The sequence below is a fragment of the Pieris napi genome, chromosome 21, assembly GCF_905475465.1.
Source record: "Pieris napi chromosome 21, ilPieNapi1.2, whole genome shotgun sequence".
Lineage (NCBI taxonomy): Eukaryota > Metazoa > Arthropoda > Insecta > Lepidoptera > Pieridae > Pieris > Pieris napi.
This window is the reverse complement of record NC_062254.1, coordinates 5,744,644-5,760,598: the sequence shown is the minus strand read 5'-3', so window position 1 is coordinate 5,760,598 and position 15,955 is coordinate 5,744,644. Positions and strand designations below refer to the sequence as shown.

At 36.9% G+C, this 15,955-nt stretch overlaps 2 protein-coding genes across 3 annotated transcripts in view; one reads left to right on the top strand and one right to left on the bottom strand.

Moving 5' to 3' along the window:
• Positions 1–12,152, bottom strand: part of LOC125060121 — a 102,305-nt gene extending 90,153 nt beyond the window's left edge. The window contains exons 1-2 of one of the 2 annotated variants that reach the window (XM_047664849.1): positions 11,928–12,152; positions 8,649–8,711 (exon numbers count right to left, since the gene is read on the bottom strand). In XM_047664849.1, the coding sequence (XP_047520805.1) occupies positions 8,649–8,679 (31 nt within the window). In that variant the 5' untranslated portion in view covers positions 8,680–8,711; positions 11,928–12,152. Of the gene's footprint in view, positions 1–8,648; positions 8,712–8,911; positions 9,080–11,927 lie in introns of those variants that run through there. The other variant, XM_047664848.1, reaches the window with a different exon arrangement.
• LOC125060126 (proton-coupled folate transporter-like) overlaps positions 1–15,955 on the top strand; it is a 32,394-nt gene that overhangs the window by 1,758 nt on the left and 14,681 nt on the right. The gene's annotated exons all lie outside the window — the stretch shown is intronic.

Below are 15,955 nucleotides of genomic sequence, written 5' to 3'. Positions count from 1 at the left end.
GGAAATACTTCAATTGGCAGTTGGTTCCACATAGTGGAGGTGTGCGGCAAAAATTGCCTTAAGAAACGCTCAGTTGTGGAACGACGGACGTCGAGGTGATACGGATGGTATGTTGTACTGACATACAAATAATAGTATTAATTAAACTAACTACCGCTAAAGTTGAAGTACTAGTCGTGTAGCTTCAAATAACGTCCAGACGAATTATTTTAGTAAAAAAAATCGTGAATGTTAAAGTGACTGTACCGATTGGTGTTGAATATAAATCGGGTGTTACAAATCGTAACCAACAGACCTTTTTGCGCCTTCGCTTATAGTTTCTTAAGCAGGGACATGCATGCTAAACAAAATTACGTTACGTAATATAACCCTTCAAGTTGTACTTATATATAATTTAAATTTTGTTTCGTAAACATATTATCATTGGTAAATAAGTTGGTGGTGGTTTTGGACATAAAAACTTAAGAAACAAAATAAATGTTTTATTATTCTGGGAATGTTTGCCCTTCAAACTAACCTGAAATCTGTATTGATAAGTACAGAAAATATAGCAGGAAAGATGTCATAACATGCGCCAAGCACGTAGATCGCGTTTATATGAATGTGAATATTTCGGGAGGCCCTTTGGGCCCTCCAGAAAATAGTGAAATGGACACGAACAGTGCAACTGTCAATAATAAAAACAAAAGTTACTATAAATTAGCTAGTGTAAGTGAACTTTCCCCGGACAAAGAAGGACAATACGCAGTTACTTGTTGGCATTGCGCAAAAATTAACCTAATTAAAAAATTCCATGAATGGCAAGGACTCCAAAGTAAGATTAAAACATTAACTTGTAGATTTTGTAACAAGAGAAGTGCCGTGAAATGTTTTATAAAAACTTCAGTAAATATTTCAAACGGACACCTAGTGAACAGCGTAAATGAAATAAATATATATTCGTGTAATATAAATTTCTGCAAAATAAATAAAACAGACTGCCGCAAGTGCAACGGGCAGTTAAATGTTAAGTACATGCCAATTATAGAACTTGAAAGTGAAGAGAACGTGACCTGTGAATGCGGTACAGTGAACAAAATAGTATCGAACCATAGAGAGGTACCCAGGACCCGAAGTACAAGGGCTGAGCCATCGTTGTGTGGGTCGGACCACCCTACTCGCCGAACACCGCGTTACGCATCTGGTGGCGCGATTTCAGAGACGGCGCCCGGCAGAGTAACCACTGGTGCCACGAAAACGAAAACTAAGGAAGCGAATGTTGTCACGGGAGCTCGCAATGTCACCCTCGTTGCGCGCGAAGACATGACCGTATCGATACCGCCTTTTGCTGACCCCTCGACTCAGTTTGGCCACGCGACAGCACGGGTGCGCGACACCAGCCCGACCACCAACTCGAAGCCCAGCATATCAACAAGCAACCGTTTTTCCTCGCTCTCCACCGAAGAGGAGCACAAAGACGAAAGAGAAAATGACTATGCGTCATTCACCTCACCCAAACGCAAGAAGAGAAAGAGAGGTGCCGTTACTCCCAACTCGACAGCGACCCAGCGACAACCGAGAGTGATCACATCATCCACTCACATCCCCGACATAATCATAACAGATGTCAAGAAAATCAACGATCCGGAATACCTTAATAAAATTAGAAAAATAACCACAGAGCATGGAGCAAGATACGCTATGGCTGGTAACAAGAGGACCATCACAATCCGCGTTTACACCGCGGACACAAGGAAAATAATTATAGAAGAGTTAAGTAAACTTGACGGCGGGCTCCGCTTCGTGGCACGCGTCCCCAAAGCCCAGCAGACCCATCAGACAAAGGTTGTGCTCATCACGAACATCTACGATGAGACGAATGACTCATGCCTTGAGGAAATGGAGAGGTGCATTGGTGTGAGACCGATCAAAATGAGAACAATTAAGGGTAACCTACAATTATTTATCTTTGATGGTGCCCACACATACGATGAAATCGCCACGCTTATGAAGACAACAAAGCATGCGTACTTTGGAGCCTTCAGCATGAAACCTCAAGAATACAAAGACGACCCCAGGAGAGTAGTACAATGTAAGAAATGTTTCCTCTTCACGCATGCGACATCGGCGTGTCACGGTGAGAAGAAACACCCCACCTTCATAATTAAAAACGAAGAAGGCATAGATATAGAAATATGCATAGCATGCAAAAAACCAGGCCATGGGGCCAACCAAGCAAAATGCGAAAAGTTCCAGAAGGCAGTGAACCGTCAACTGGCACAACACGAAGAAAGAGAAAGGAAAAAGAGAGATGCAGCAGAATGCAGATACGCAGCACTGAAATACCGACAGGAAAACGTTTCGTATATGAACATAACCTCAAATTCACAATTTCCACCGCTCCCCAAGCAGGTGCCCCAATCACAATCACAGAACCAGCCAACAACGCAACTGGATGAACGCACAGAAAACAAAGAAACCAGCATGAAACCGCTAGAGCAAGAGCTACAAAAAACCATGAAACAAATATTACACCAGCTTCAGCTCCAACATGAAATCTTAATAAAAATTCTCAACAAATAATCCAAGAAATCAATATCATAAGTTGCGCATATTGCACCTTAATGCGCAAGGGCTAAAAGGTAAATTCCTCGAGCTAAAATCCTTAGCTGGCCGTTACAAACCTCACATAATCGTAGTCAACGAATGTCGGGTGGATTTTACCAAAATCCACATGAATCTTATAAACTACGATAAGATTACGCACTCGATCGCGTCGCATCTAACTACAGCCATGTACGTGATGCGAGGACTACGCTGGAGTCAGACCGACGTAACCCCAGGTACTGAAGAAAGAGACCGCCTCATCGAAGGCGTCGCTATCAACCTCACTTATGATCACTTGACCGGAGATTCCCTGAAAATTAAGGGGATATACATACCGCACAGATCAGAGCACTTCGATGCTGCAACGCTTAACGATGAGCTAGAAGACATTATAACCGAAGCTCCAAATATCACCATAGGGGATCTCAACCTTAAAATGACCGCACTCCACCAGACGAGAGACGAAGGGGCGGGAATACTAGTCCGCGACCTCTGTAAATCCGACGTCTGCACCATACACCACACTTGCCTACCCTCGCGACCAAACAGTGCGGGCTATGGCATCCTCGATGCAGCCATCTTTTCACACGATGCGCAAGCTTTTGACACCATAACATGCCGACAAATAACACCGGTTGGCTCCGATCATATGCCTTGGCTACTAGACCTAAGCATAGTAGTGGACAGAGAGAAAACACTGGTAAGAAATACTCGCGCTATTGCAAACAATGAAGAAATCAGACAACAATTCCAACAAACCCTTTGGAATAAAACAACGCACCTACCAAAAGAAATCATAACCGACGCTCAATGCGAATTATATATACTTAAACTAGAAAAAGCCATCACAGAAACTTTGGATGAGTATGCGCCACTACATGAAAACAACAGAAGAGGTCAACTTCCAGAAGAGATTAATGAATTAATTGCCAAAAGAAACCAAGCTAAACGTAAAGCATGGCGACTGCGTTTCAACCATAACAGAATAACGGAACAAAAAAGAATCTACAATAGTTTGAAACGCCAGGTCCAACAGGCGCTCGTGGAATATAGCAGCGAAAAATGGACCCGGATAATAAATGATCCACAAAACAACAGAACCCAGATGTGGCGAATTCAACGCAACCTAAAGGCTCCAGTACAGAGACTCCCTCACATTGAGGGTTGCAACAGTGAGAAAGAAACCATCGACGCCCTGGTTGACGCGGCGATCGTCACCGAAGCTGAAATAAACAACGAAGATAAAAGCACAGAGAAGACCACACCGTTCCAGCCTCTCGATCCTACCTCCATAGAGGAAATAAAATTCGCGCTGAGACGCTTTAAGAATAAGAAGGCTCCTGGCCCAGACAAAATCAAAGCAGACGCCCTCAAACTCGGTGGCAAATCTTTCCTCACCAGGTACAAAGTGATAGCTGACTACCTGTTACTGACAGGTTATTATCCCAAGAGATGGAAAATCGGGGAGTGTATCTTCCTTCACAAAGTAGGCAAGAATCACCGTGACGCCAAATCGTACCGACCCATCACTCTTCTAAACATCATGGGTAAACTACACGAACGCCTACTCTTGTCGCGCTTGCGACAGACGGCCGACAGACTACAACCGCCGTTCCAACATGGCTTTACCAAGAACAGAGGAACAGGCACACAGATCCTTCGCACTGGAAAGTTCATTACGGATGCGCTGGAAGCGAGAGAAAGTGTAAGCATGGTCCTGACAGATCTTTCGAAGGCCTTTGACTCAATAAACCACGAAGGTCTAGCGAAGAAACTCCAAATAGCTGACGTCCCGAACAACATCATCAAAATAATAGAGAATTACCTTAACGGTCGCAAAACATACGGACGCTTTAGAACCACTTACAGTGACAAAAAACTGGTACCATACGGGGTTCCCCAGGGCTCTTTTCTGGGTCCGGTCCTTTTCAATCTGTACGTACACGACGTCTGGGACCAACGGGACCGTATCGGCGGACTCAAGCTCTCCCAATACGCCGATGATCTTTGCATCCTTAACAGGTCTCCCGACCCAAACTCCGCGACACAACGAGCGGGCTGGGCCGCCGACACTGTCATCGACTACTACCGTCGCTGGGGGTTAAAATGTAACGTGGACAAAACGGAGTGTGCTATGTTCACTCACAAGAAAAAGTACCGCAGAACCATCCGAATTAAAGAGGACATAATTGAATATAAAAGAAGCATCAAATATCTGGGCGTACACTTCGACAAGACAATGAGCATGGGCAAACAGACGGATCATGTCGTGCAGAAGGCGCGACGGGCTCGTGGTGCACTGGCCCCTATCATAGGATGGCACGCCAAAACGGATATGACTGTTAAACTTGCAGTAATACAGGCCTGCCTACTTCCTATTTTGGATTATGGCGTAGTACAATTGCTCTCACGTTACAGTAAGAGCAATTTACTAAAAATTGAACGCCAATATCGAATGGCTCTCAAAACCAGCGGACAATTCCCAAGACGCCTAGAAACCTCGATACTCTGGGATATGCTAGATTGGGATCCATGGCATCTCCGTGCACAAGACCTAAACGAGGATATGCTGCGTCGACTCCGTGAGATGCACATCGAGGATCTAGAGACCCCTGGTGGAGCCTACCTCGGATACGGACAGCACAACCCCCTACTAACTAATACTAGATTAGGTGAAATAGACTATGTATCAAAAAAAGACAGGAGTCGGCTGCTCAGCAAGCGAACGACCGCTCCGCGTCCCCATAGATTATAATTAGCTGTAAGTAGGATAAGACAATATATAACAACATTATAAATTTATTCTGTACAATTTAACAAGCTCACAGCACACACTGCACGACACTTATATAGATCTCTCCGAGACAAACATATGTAGTCTGTAAGTAGCTGACACACCCACAGGCCGAATACACCATCGACCTGTGGACATAATGTAACATAAGAACTAGGGAAATAAACATATTCTATTCTATTCTAGCACGTAGATCACTTTCTATTATTAAACGATCCTATAATACATATATACCTAGTACAGAAACAATGTGTGTACTTTTTCTAAGTATCGCTATCTTACTTTATATTCGCCATACACTCCTGTATCCATGGGCAGATCGTGAATTTGTGGGGATCTGGGCTATTACGAGGAAGTCCCCCGTAATTAGGCACAGGCGGATAAATACACCAACCGAAAACAAGCAACGGGGAATACCCCGATCCGTACGATAGACGCGCATCGCACATGGGTTAATTGATCTCAGGGATCCCAACCTTATGATTGGATGTTTTGAATCTTCAGATATTTCTTTAAATTAAAAATATAGCCTATTGTTTTCAGTGGGGACTCGGGGCCCTTTGTATTCACGGGGCCTTGGGCTGCAGCCCAAAAAGCTCTTAAGTAGATCCGCCCCTGCCTGTATCCAATACATTTTTGACATATTGAAGTCACGGCACTTTTATAAACATATAGAGACAAAAACTTAAATATATGAAAACAGATGACGCTATGTAATAAATGAAAATTTAATAAATAAAGGTAATTAATTGACTTTTTACTCAAGGCTTATAATCTCGCATGGGTTTGATTCTCGACGCAACGACAATTGTTTCGGGTAAGACTTAAAAATAAGTGAAGTAAGCTGGGCTGCTAACTTCCAATGAAGTTTTAGTAAGTATATTAACAGGAATGATAAGTTTTAAAACGGGTTTTTGATTACGTAATAGCGCATACTAGATGGCAAATACGTTTGAATTGATAGAACTCGGGTCGGGCTCGGGTCAGGGATGGATTGAGGCAAACGCCCTCATCTGAAACCTGTGAACGTACCCTGTAAACTTCATTAACGATTATGACTTTTCGTTCTGTTCAGTTTTCGCAAACAGCACTTGGGATATTATAAGAATTATTAGTGTTAATTTCTGCCTGAATTGGTTTGATATTTCGTATTAGTTTTAGAGTAGCCCTGCTGTATTACTTTGAAACCAGCGGACCAATAAAACATCTTATAAACAATAAACAATAATAATAAATAAACAATAATTTTAAAACTATATCATACTTGAATTGAACATACAATAAGTTAATAAATCATCAAAATCAATCTAGTTTAGGAGGAGTTGGAGTACAAACACACAGAATATTTATGTAAACATATAAATATTTTTAAATAAATTCGATACAGCAAAAATATGTAGCTTTGTAAATTTTATAGCATTATCCGGAAAACATAATATACAAGCAATTTATATGTAACTTAGTATGTTCTACTTATTCGCTTCCTTGTATTAGGTATATAAATATTAATTAGTGAAACTATGATTCAATAATTTTCTTTCGGCCCATAAGGGAAATCGTTCGTGACATTCAAACAAAGTACTTAAAAACACACGCTTTTCTTCGATAAATCTTTCCAAATACATACGTCAAAGCATAAATGTTAATCTTAGATATCGAAGTTCACAAACAAAATTATACACAGTAATAGAGTAGTCTTAAAAGTTTTTATTTTCTGTGATCACTAATTTATAACCATCAAATTATGTATGACGCAGCCAACTAGCCTAATTAGCCGTTCAATCAACAGCCTCTTAAATAAACAGCAACGTTTAACTAGCGGCCTTAAAAGATGTTCAGCAGATCAAACAGCTAGGCAAATGACTTGGATCGATGACGTTTCATTACTAAACCACAACTTTGATGGTGTTTTCCAAAGTTTAATGAAAAACAACAAATAGACAGAGCGTAGCCAATGATAATGTGAATTTAGCTGGTTAATTTTTAAAGAAATATTTTTTATGTCAGATGTTTCATCTCGTTTATTTCTTCCACATGATCATTCTATCGCAGGAATGGCCTATGCATTAACCAGCCAGTTTATTAAATGTTGTTACAAACGCTACGGCTGAATATCTTTCAGGCCTATCTCTCAGGTTAAACGGTGCTGTTTCGTTAAAAGGCTAGGCTGTTAATTGAACGGCTAATTAGGCTAGTTAGCTGCGACACACATATATTGTTTTCGCTTCAATTGTCTTTGGTAGATATGGTTTACCAAGACAAGATTTAAGGAAATGACGCCTAAAAAGCAGAATAGCGACCATTACAGCTGTATTTAGAGTTCATTAAATGTTAATGGTGATTCAGCTTAGTAAAGACTTCCCTTATTTTTGGCTCATTAAATAGAAGACTTAGGCTGTAACCGCGGGCGATATAGCGTGACTAAATACGTTAACAATAAACTAGCAAAATCTAATCCAAACGACACATATACAAAAGAACTTAGAAATTATATTTATTTATTTCATATTTAATGCTGTATTTTTGTCTAAGTCTTCTGGTTCTTGTCTTCTGTTGTACTTTTTTACTATTAATTGATTTTACTATAACAACAATGCGCAGAGGTGATGAGAACTTGGAGAAACTGATCGTGGTTGGTAACACAGAAGGCAAAAGATCACGTGGCCGTTCACCAACCAGAGGGACCGATCAAGTGAAAGACTCATCGTCCTCAAAACTGTACACTGTCATAAGAGACGCGCTGGACGGAAACCGGTGGAAGCAGATAGTCCGCTCCATGCTTTATTGCTGACCACGATGCTCAGAAAAGAGCTGCCGATTAAAGAGAGAGAAAAAGCGTAATGTTCTAGTATATCTTCTCATGTAATGTTCTTAATGTGAAATATTTTAAACCGTTACTTTGAAAAATAACTGTACATACTCATCACGATTTATGAAATGTACTTATAGGTGTATCATACATAAGCAGATGTAGGTGGAGTCGCAATCACCAGCTCTTCGACATCGCTAGATGATTTCGAATGACAAAGCTTTAAAACCTGGGTGAAACTACGTTCGAGCAATCATTTTCTAGTAATTAAGACGTTTAGTAACTTTTGTTTAGGTGACGTAACGAATTTCATATAAACATAATCTACGATAATTAATATATTTTTATCATCATAACACATCATTATTAGCAATAGCAAAGGAAATAACCACATATTATTTAGCCCCTATGAGAGAGGTTTACACGTAAAAGAGGTCACACACAATCTATTTAACTTACCCAGCATCCTATTCGCTTCTTTCTCAGTCATCGTCGTCTTCAACGTTTTTCATGGCGTTTTGTCTGAAACCAAGATTAAGGTATCACTTCACCGCAATGCCTACTCACGCATCGGAAGACATTTTCCGACTTGGCATAGAACTTACTTTACTGTATCCACGTAATCACAACCAATACCACTAGAAGGCGTGGTTTTGAAAAAAGAATATATTTAGGCAATGAAATGGTTCTAAGGTTATCTTACTGAAACCCTAACCCCTTACCTCAAGCGTTCTACGCAATCGTAAGCACAATTCAACTATCACAGACACTTATTTCAACCAACAATAAACTACACTTATCCTATCCTATATAATCATATTTTCACTTAAAAATAGTTAATAGTGGTATATAACTGGAGTAATGTTAAAACGATTTTCCGTAACATTGTAGAGGCATCTCTACGAGGGTTGGAAAGTGATCTACGGAAATGCGCGAGAACCTCCGAGAGTTGCCGAATGCAAATGGCAGACAGGGCCGCATTTATCAGTCAATGTTTCCTACTATACTTAAGAGATATTATGACTAATCCAAACTGTCCCTAGCCCTATTTCATTCAATGCATTTAGTTAAATGATTTTTTTATTTATTATTAAACCTTTGACACCCATTATAATATATATAAACACGTTTTAGTTACATAACCTAACTTAATCTAATACATACATCAGATGTGCCGGTTTTGGTCCTCATAATTTGGTTTCCTGTGAATCATAGACCTCTTCCAGTTGCTTCCATTATTTTCTAATGTTAGCTCTTTTTGTCCTAGTTGTGCCTCCTATTATATTTATATCGTCTGCCCTTCTCTTGCTCTGTCTTCCTCATTTCCTTTTCCATCTGTGGTTGCCATTCTGAAATAATTTTTGCCAATTTCAACCAGCTATCTCTCGTCATGTGCCCGGTCCAGCGTCATTTCAATTGCCTTATGACATAAGAGACATTGAAAAGAAAATATGTTGGTCGTTAATCTTATCTCTTCTGCTCTCTTACGATATCTCAGTGTCACACCCACCATAATTCTTTCCATTCCTCTTTGTCATGTTCTCAACTTTAAAAGACGTTTCTAAGATAATGCCCAAGTCTGGCAGCCGTATGTGACACATAAGAAGAAACAATACTTAGTTGGATTTAAGAGTCTGTATATCAAACTAGTAAGTGTAATTACAATTAGTAACTAATTGTAATTAAACTAAACTAAAGTGTACTAATTAATTATACAAATTAGTTCAAGACCGAACGCCATAGAGACGCCCTCTGCCCCATCTAGGGGTAATAGAACATTAAGTCAATGTTACTCAAAGATACAATCATATTCGTACCTCAAAGAAATACAATATATTAAAAATTTATAGTTTCCTGTAGTTTGAAATTAAATGGGTTTTTTTGTCCTGGTCAACGAACGTATGAGAAAATAATTTTGTATAATTCTAGTTATGTTTTAATACAGTGAAGTCCAATGTCCATGTCTTAATATATTTTACCAAAAACATAATATTTTTTTATAAAAGTGTACTAGCATACAAAAACCAAATTAAGAAATATAACTGACTGGTTGTTATAAATGACCGGCCCTGTACTACTGTACTGCCCTGCAGTGAGGTCGGCGCCATTTTCACGCATGCGCCGTCATTTTATTCCATGGGGCAATCACTAATGTGCCTCTGCTGACAATAATATCTATAGTTAGGTATTGCCATTGTGATACAATATTTTTCCGCTCTATTTTTACTTGAAATTCTCTATTATTATTTTTGAATTTAGCGCAAAGTAGTTTTTTGTCCTATTCCAAGCACAATAACTGTAGGCACTATGGGATCGATACTATGATGCTATGACGTCACGTCATTGACGGAACGGAAGAGCTACTTCCTCTCGATGCGGAAACTTAGTTGAAATGCTATATATAGTGCGTTTTCGTTTTCTTTTATGGTCGTGGTATCTTAATGGTTGTTACCTTATATTCTCTAATTGTTTCTTAAGGTTTTATATATTTATTACCTTAACCCTGTTATAATAATTCACCATCACCGCCTTACATATTTTCTCTAATAAATTCTATCATAGGAAAAAATATTTAGCAAAATGCCAATTATTTCAAGCGACTCATTCCGTCAACAATTATAAAAAAAACAAATAACTATATGTAGACAACACAGATAATACTGGAGCTATAATAGAAATACAAATCGTGAACATAAACTTTTTAATATTCATTTTAATTTGGAATGGTTCATTCAATAGATAAATATAGTCTGTGGATTCCATAGAGTAGTAAATACAATAAGACAAAATCTATTGCGTATCTCCTTTATAGATTTAATAACAAAATGCAAATCATAATACATTTCCAATAATAATTATGGTTCATTGAAGGCCATACCTCATAAGGAGGCTAATTACAATACACATGAAGACTACGTCATACCAATTTGAAACAATGAAAAAAATTGGCAGTATGTTTATATTGTATGTGACTCAAAATGTATGTATGAACAAGTTCATGATAGAAATGCATAGCAAATATTAGTTTTTAAATAGAATCAGTACGAAGTTGTCTTTAAGAACTACAGAATGTCTGTCTGAACGAACGAAGCCTGCACATTGTTTATAAAATCTTTTTTTTAAAGTAAATACTGTATACTTGATTGTGAATTTGAAATATGTCTATTTATTAAATATAAAATAAACGTAAAAAGAAAAACTCTTTTCGTTTCTTACATCGACGTGTGTACCTTTTTTGTGCCATGTCCCACCGTAGCCTTTCTAAATTTCCTATGTCTATTCCTATTCATTAAGTTCATTAAATAACATACATAATTTTCAGTATTTTTTATTATTCACTTAAGAAACTTAAATGAAAGGTTTTAGGATGAAATGACTAGGGATTTTTTACTGTTTAGTAAGTAATTTAGTGGTTGTCTGGAAGAGATCGCTCGAAAGCCATAAGGCCGCCAGTTGCTCTCCTTTTTATTTAATTATGTCAATTATACTATATTAATGTATATGCAACGAAGTGTTAATAAATAAATAATTTCAAAATATAATGAAAAACATAATTACAAATAATTATAAATACATTTTTAAATAACTCCCTTTCACAATCAAATTGCCCCCCGCATTGGGAAATACTGGTCTACATATTACTAAGATTGGATTGTATGATTTATATATAGATTGAGTTATAATTCAATTAAAATTAATTGTCTACAGTTTTTATTTAATATAATTGAAAATACCCACATTTATCCGCGCAATCCATATAAAAATAGGTTCCAAATTCCAATCACAATTCACTGTACAACACACACTTCCAACAATTATTTAACCACTGAAATAACGTAATTAAAATGTATGAAAACGTTCTAATTAACTGAAACGTAAACTCGTTTTATATATTGGTAATTAATATCAAGGTCTTAGAATTTCGAATTAACACTTGTATGAGATTATAAAGATCGCGTTTATACCTATTGGCGCGCGGTACAACACTATAATTTTAGACCTGGCACGACCATGAAAAATGCAAAGGTGTATGTAGGCTGCGATGAGCAATATACAATGTCGTTCACTGTGTGACTTATTACTATAATAATTATAGAAAGTATATTTAACAAATTCAATGCACGCTTATGGCTTGCGAATCACGTATTCTGGAGCAATTAATTAACTCTCACTTTAATAATAATAATAAAGTTTTATTTCCAATCTTTAAAAATGTTATATTTGTTATATACATTTTTTCTTGTTATCCTAATAACCTAACGTCCTTCAGTACCTTTTATATATTTACAGCCCACGTATGGCCAAATTGATCGGAAATCCTTTACGGCCTGTCCTCCAGTTTTTTCCAAAAACTAATTCCTTTCTACATTCGCTTCCAGCCAACGCTTCTTAATCTTCTATTCACCTTCTTTTAGGGCGCTCTTTTCTTCTTCCCCTTGGTCCTTTCCCACGTCTCGCTTTAATATTCTATTTGGAGTACTTAGGTCTAGAATTCGCGAGATTTTACTTAATTTATTCATTTTGAATACCATAGGTTTGGTCTCAAACCGTTATTGCATGTGTTATTATTGTATCGTAGATTTTTGACATTTCCCTTGTCAACCACGATACTCGTATCTAGCCAGCGATTGATCGTTTTTTTTTAAAAAACATTTTACAAGGCTTGTTTAAGGGGCGTTATTTAAATATATAATCAAAATAAAGACATATTTTAGAAAATTATTTAATGTTATATTTTATAAAAAAGAAAAATTTTGATAGGCTCCAAAAATACTGGATCGATTTCAAATATTCTTTAACAATAACAATCCTACATTATCCCTGATGAACGTAGGCTGAAGAATATTAAAAAAAGTTAAGGATCCGTTAAGATCTTCGATAATGTGAAATAATTACTATTAAAATCGTCGTGTACGCCGGATACTATTGACAACAGAGAAAAGTGATGTAATACAGTTTTATAGAAGATATCAATATCTACAAAGTACGACATACTAAATGTCTAAACAACATATTATAGCCAGCTATGCGAATCCTGGACTGAACGATAGGTACGGTAGGCTACTATTTACATAATCAACCGCTATCTTTATATAACTATTAATTATCAACGAGGTCGGAAACATTAAACTCAGTTAAGAATTTATTTGCGGAAATTTTATGAAAACTTTAACATAACAATCAAATATACAATTTTCTTAAACTACATTGTAAAAATAAAAATAATTAAAAGTTATTAAAAAGAAAATTATAACAAATTTGAAAAGTTTGGTCCCTGTGGCAGTGTACCTTTAACGCTGGCAGCATTTCCTCGCGATACTTATTCGTTTATTAGTATCTATGTTGTTAACACAAGATACTCGATACGCTGCAATTTCGTTTTTGTATGCAATTCCGATATAATTATTTTCTATTCGTAATTTCGATGTGGCCTTGAGATCGCGAGGTACAAAAACTCAACATGGAAATCGTTATGGAGTTACTGAATACCGACGCTGTACTGAATAAACTTTATTAAAAAAAACTAGTAGGAATCGACGTATAGACTATGTATTCCTACATATTATTACGTTAGTATGTATGAACGCGTAAGCTTAAAAACTACAGAATAGATTTCCAACCACTTCGATATATGTATAATTTATTTTGGATTTTTTATTAATTTTGAAGATATTGCAAAAATAAAATACATCAAATCAACGCAGGTGATGCTGCGGACGCGTGGTCTTTTGCACTTGTATTACTATTCACGATCGGTTTCTCGCCACTACGCATTGTCAAACATTTTTTTAACAAAATAAGTACCATTACAGTATATTTTAATGCGGCAACTATTTACATTACACACATATGTGTAACACATTACCAGTATTAAAAAGGTTTAGATCAAAATGTTTACAAAAAGACGAACTCTTTTTTACAGTATGGGAACTTACATGAAGGAGACCTTTTGTCTGTTCACTCAACAACGGATAATTAAAAACGTCTGTCAATCTATGCAGTTCATTAATTATTTCCATACTTTGTCATATGTGCCCTTTCTAGAGGCTAGTTTTTGCCTCTAGAAAAGGGCACCTAGCAATGATTTGAAACGGCAGTCGAAGTGTTAAAAGTTTCAAAATATTATTTTACTTATATTAAAACAAAAAATACACCCAAAATTAAATGACACAGCATATTAAAATAAACAATAATCGGATACTGCAACGGGCGTTCTTATCACTGATAAGCTAGGAAACACAAATATACCAAAAATTATATTGGAAAGAACTATAAATAATAGCTACATTTAAAATATATTAGTGTTAGTTTACAAAAAAGAGCAATACATAAAAGTTTATGATAGTTTTTTTTTTAATTTAAACAAATAAACGCGTTACTTTTTCGAATGCATCAAGTGGTACTATGTGACATTGATCACGTAGGGGCATGATACATTGTGACGTCGAGGAATGAAATAATAATTATCATAATCGTCAAGTTTCTTTGATAAGTGATAACAGAAACTCAGTGACATACATCGTTATCAAATTTAACACCTTGATTTAATATTTTAAGATCGGACGGCAACTAATAATTTACACGGCCGTTTCGTTTCATTGTAATTGGTTGAAGCGGGATCGTGTCGCTTTGTAGCGACACCTACATGTTACCGCTACAATTACTGCTATGACGTTAACCTATCTTAGCCACTGGTACTCCGTGGCGGCCCAAGCCGTGGTCCGAGTCTCGCATAAGTAAGGAATAAGCCCATTATGGTTGCGTTAGCTATCAAGGCCCTTTAGGCCACTTCAGTCAATAGCCACTGGGGCCGCCCAGTCTCACTAATGAGACTGGTTGAGGATCCTTCCTTTAGTTTGGAAGAACTGTTCACCATCCTTCCTCCACATTTGATTTAAGTTCTTTTTAACCATAGTATTAAATGGATCCGAACGATTTCAATTAATAATTAATTTGAAACTTTTCAATGAAAAATTTACGGTAAGGAAATTGTCAAATTGACTTGAATTTCGTAGGCTTTATAAACAAAATATCCTATAAAACATCCATCCATTCTACGTATGTGTACCCTAAGTTTTTATACAAATATCTTATAAACTTGCCTTAAGTAAGCACTGATCTTTTTGAGAGTCGATGTAATGCAATATTATCTTGCAATTTATCATGTATGTTTAATGATATACTTTTCTGGTCATTGACCTATAAAAACGAGCAAGTGTAAAAAGTTGCGAATGTATGATTGCAACGTTTAACCCTAACACGACTGTGTACATCAATTGGCCGTTGACTCGATTAACCTTTAACCAGCCGATCAAAACTAGTGTTTCCACAAATTGTTATGACAGTAAATATACTGTATATTTAAATGTGTAAAAGTAGTAGATGTTACTACAGAATTTAACCGAAATTAAAGTTTCTTCAAATTTAATCAAAACATTACGAACGATGCTTTCGTTTTGTTCAGTCTCGACTAAGAAAGTGTCGTGTCTTGATTTTAGCATTTAAATTATCCTAATATAAAAAAAATATTGATTTGTTAAAAAAGTCAAAATATATAGTAAAATAGGAGTCAAGTTGAATAATGCGTCGTTCTGGACTTCAGCGACAAAAATATCGTGTATAACTACTAGTTATGTAGCCAAACTAAGGAAATACTAACAACGCTACTAATAACATTTCAAATGGAACTTAAGGATATGGAAATAAAAATTTATTATTATTATTATTGATGAGGTCGCAAACCTGAGCTAACGGCAGGTGTAGGC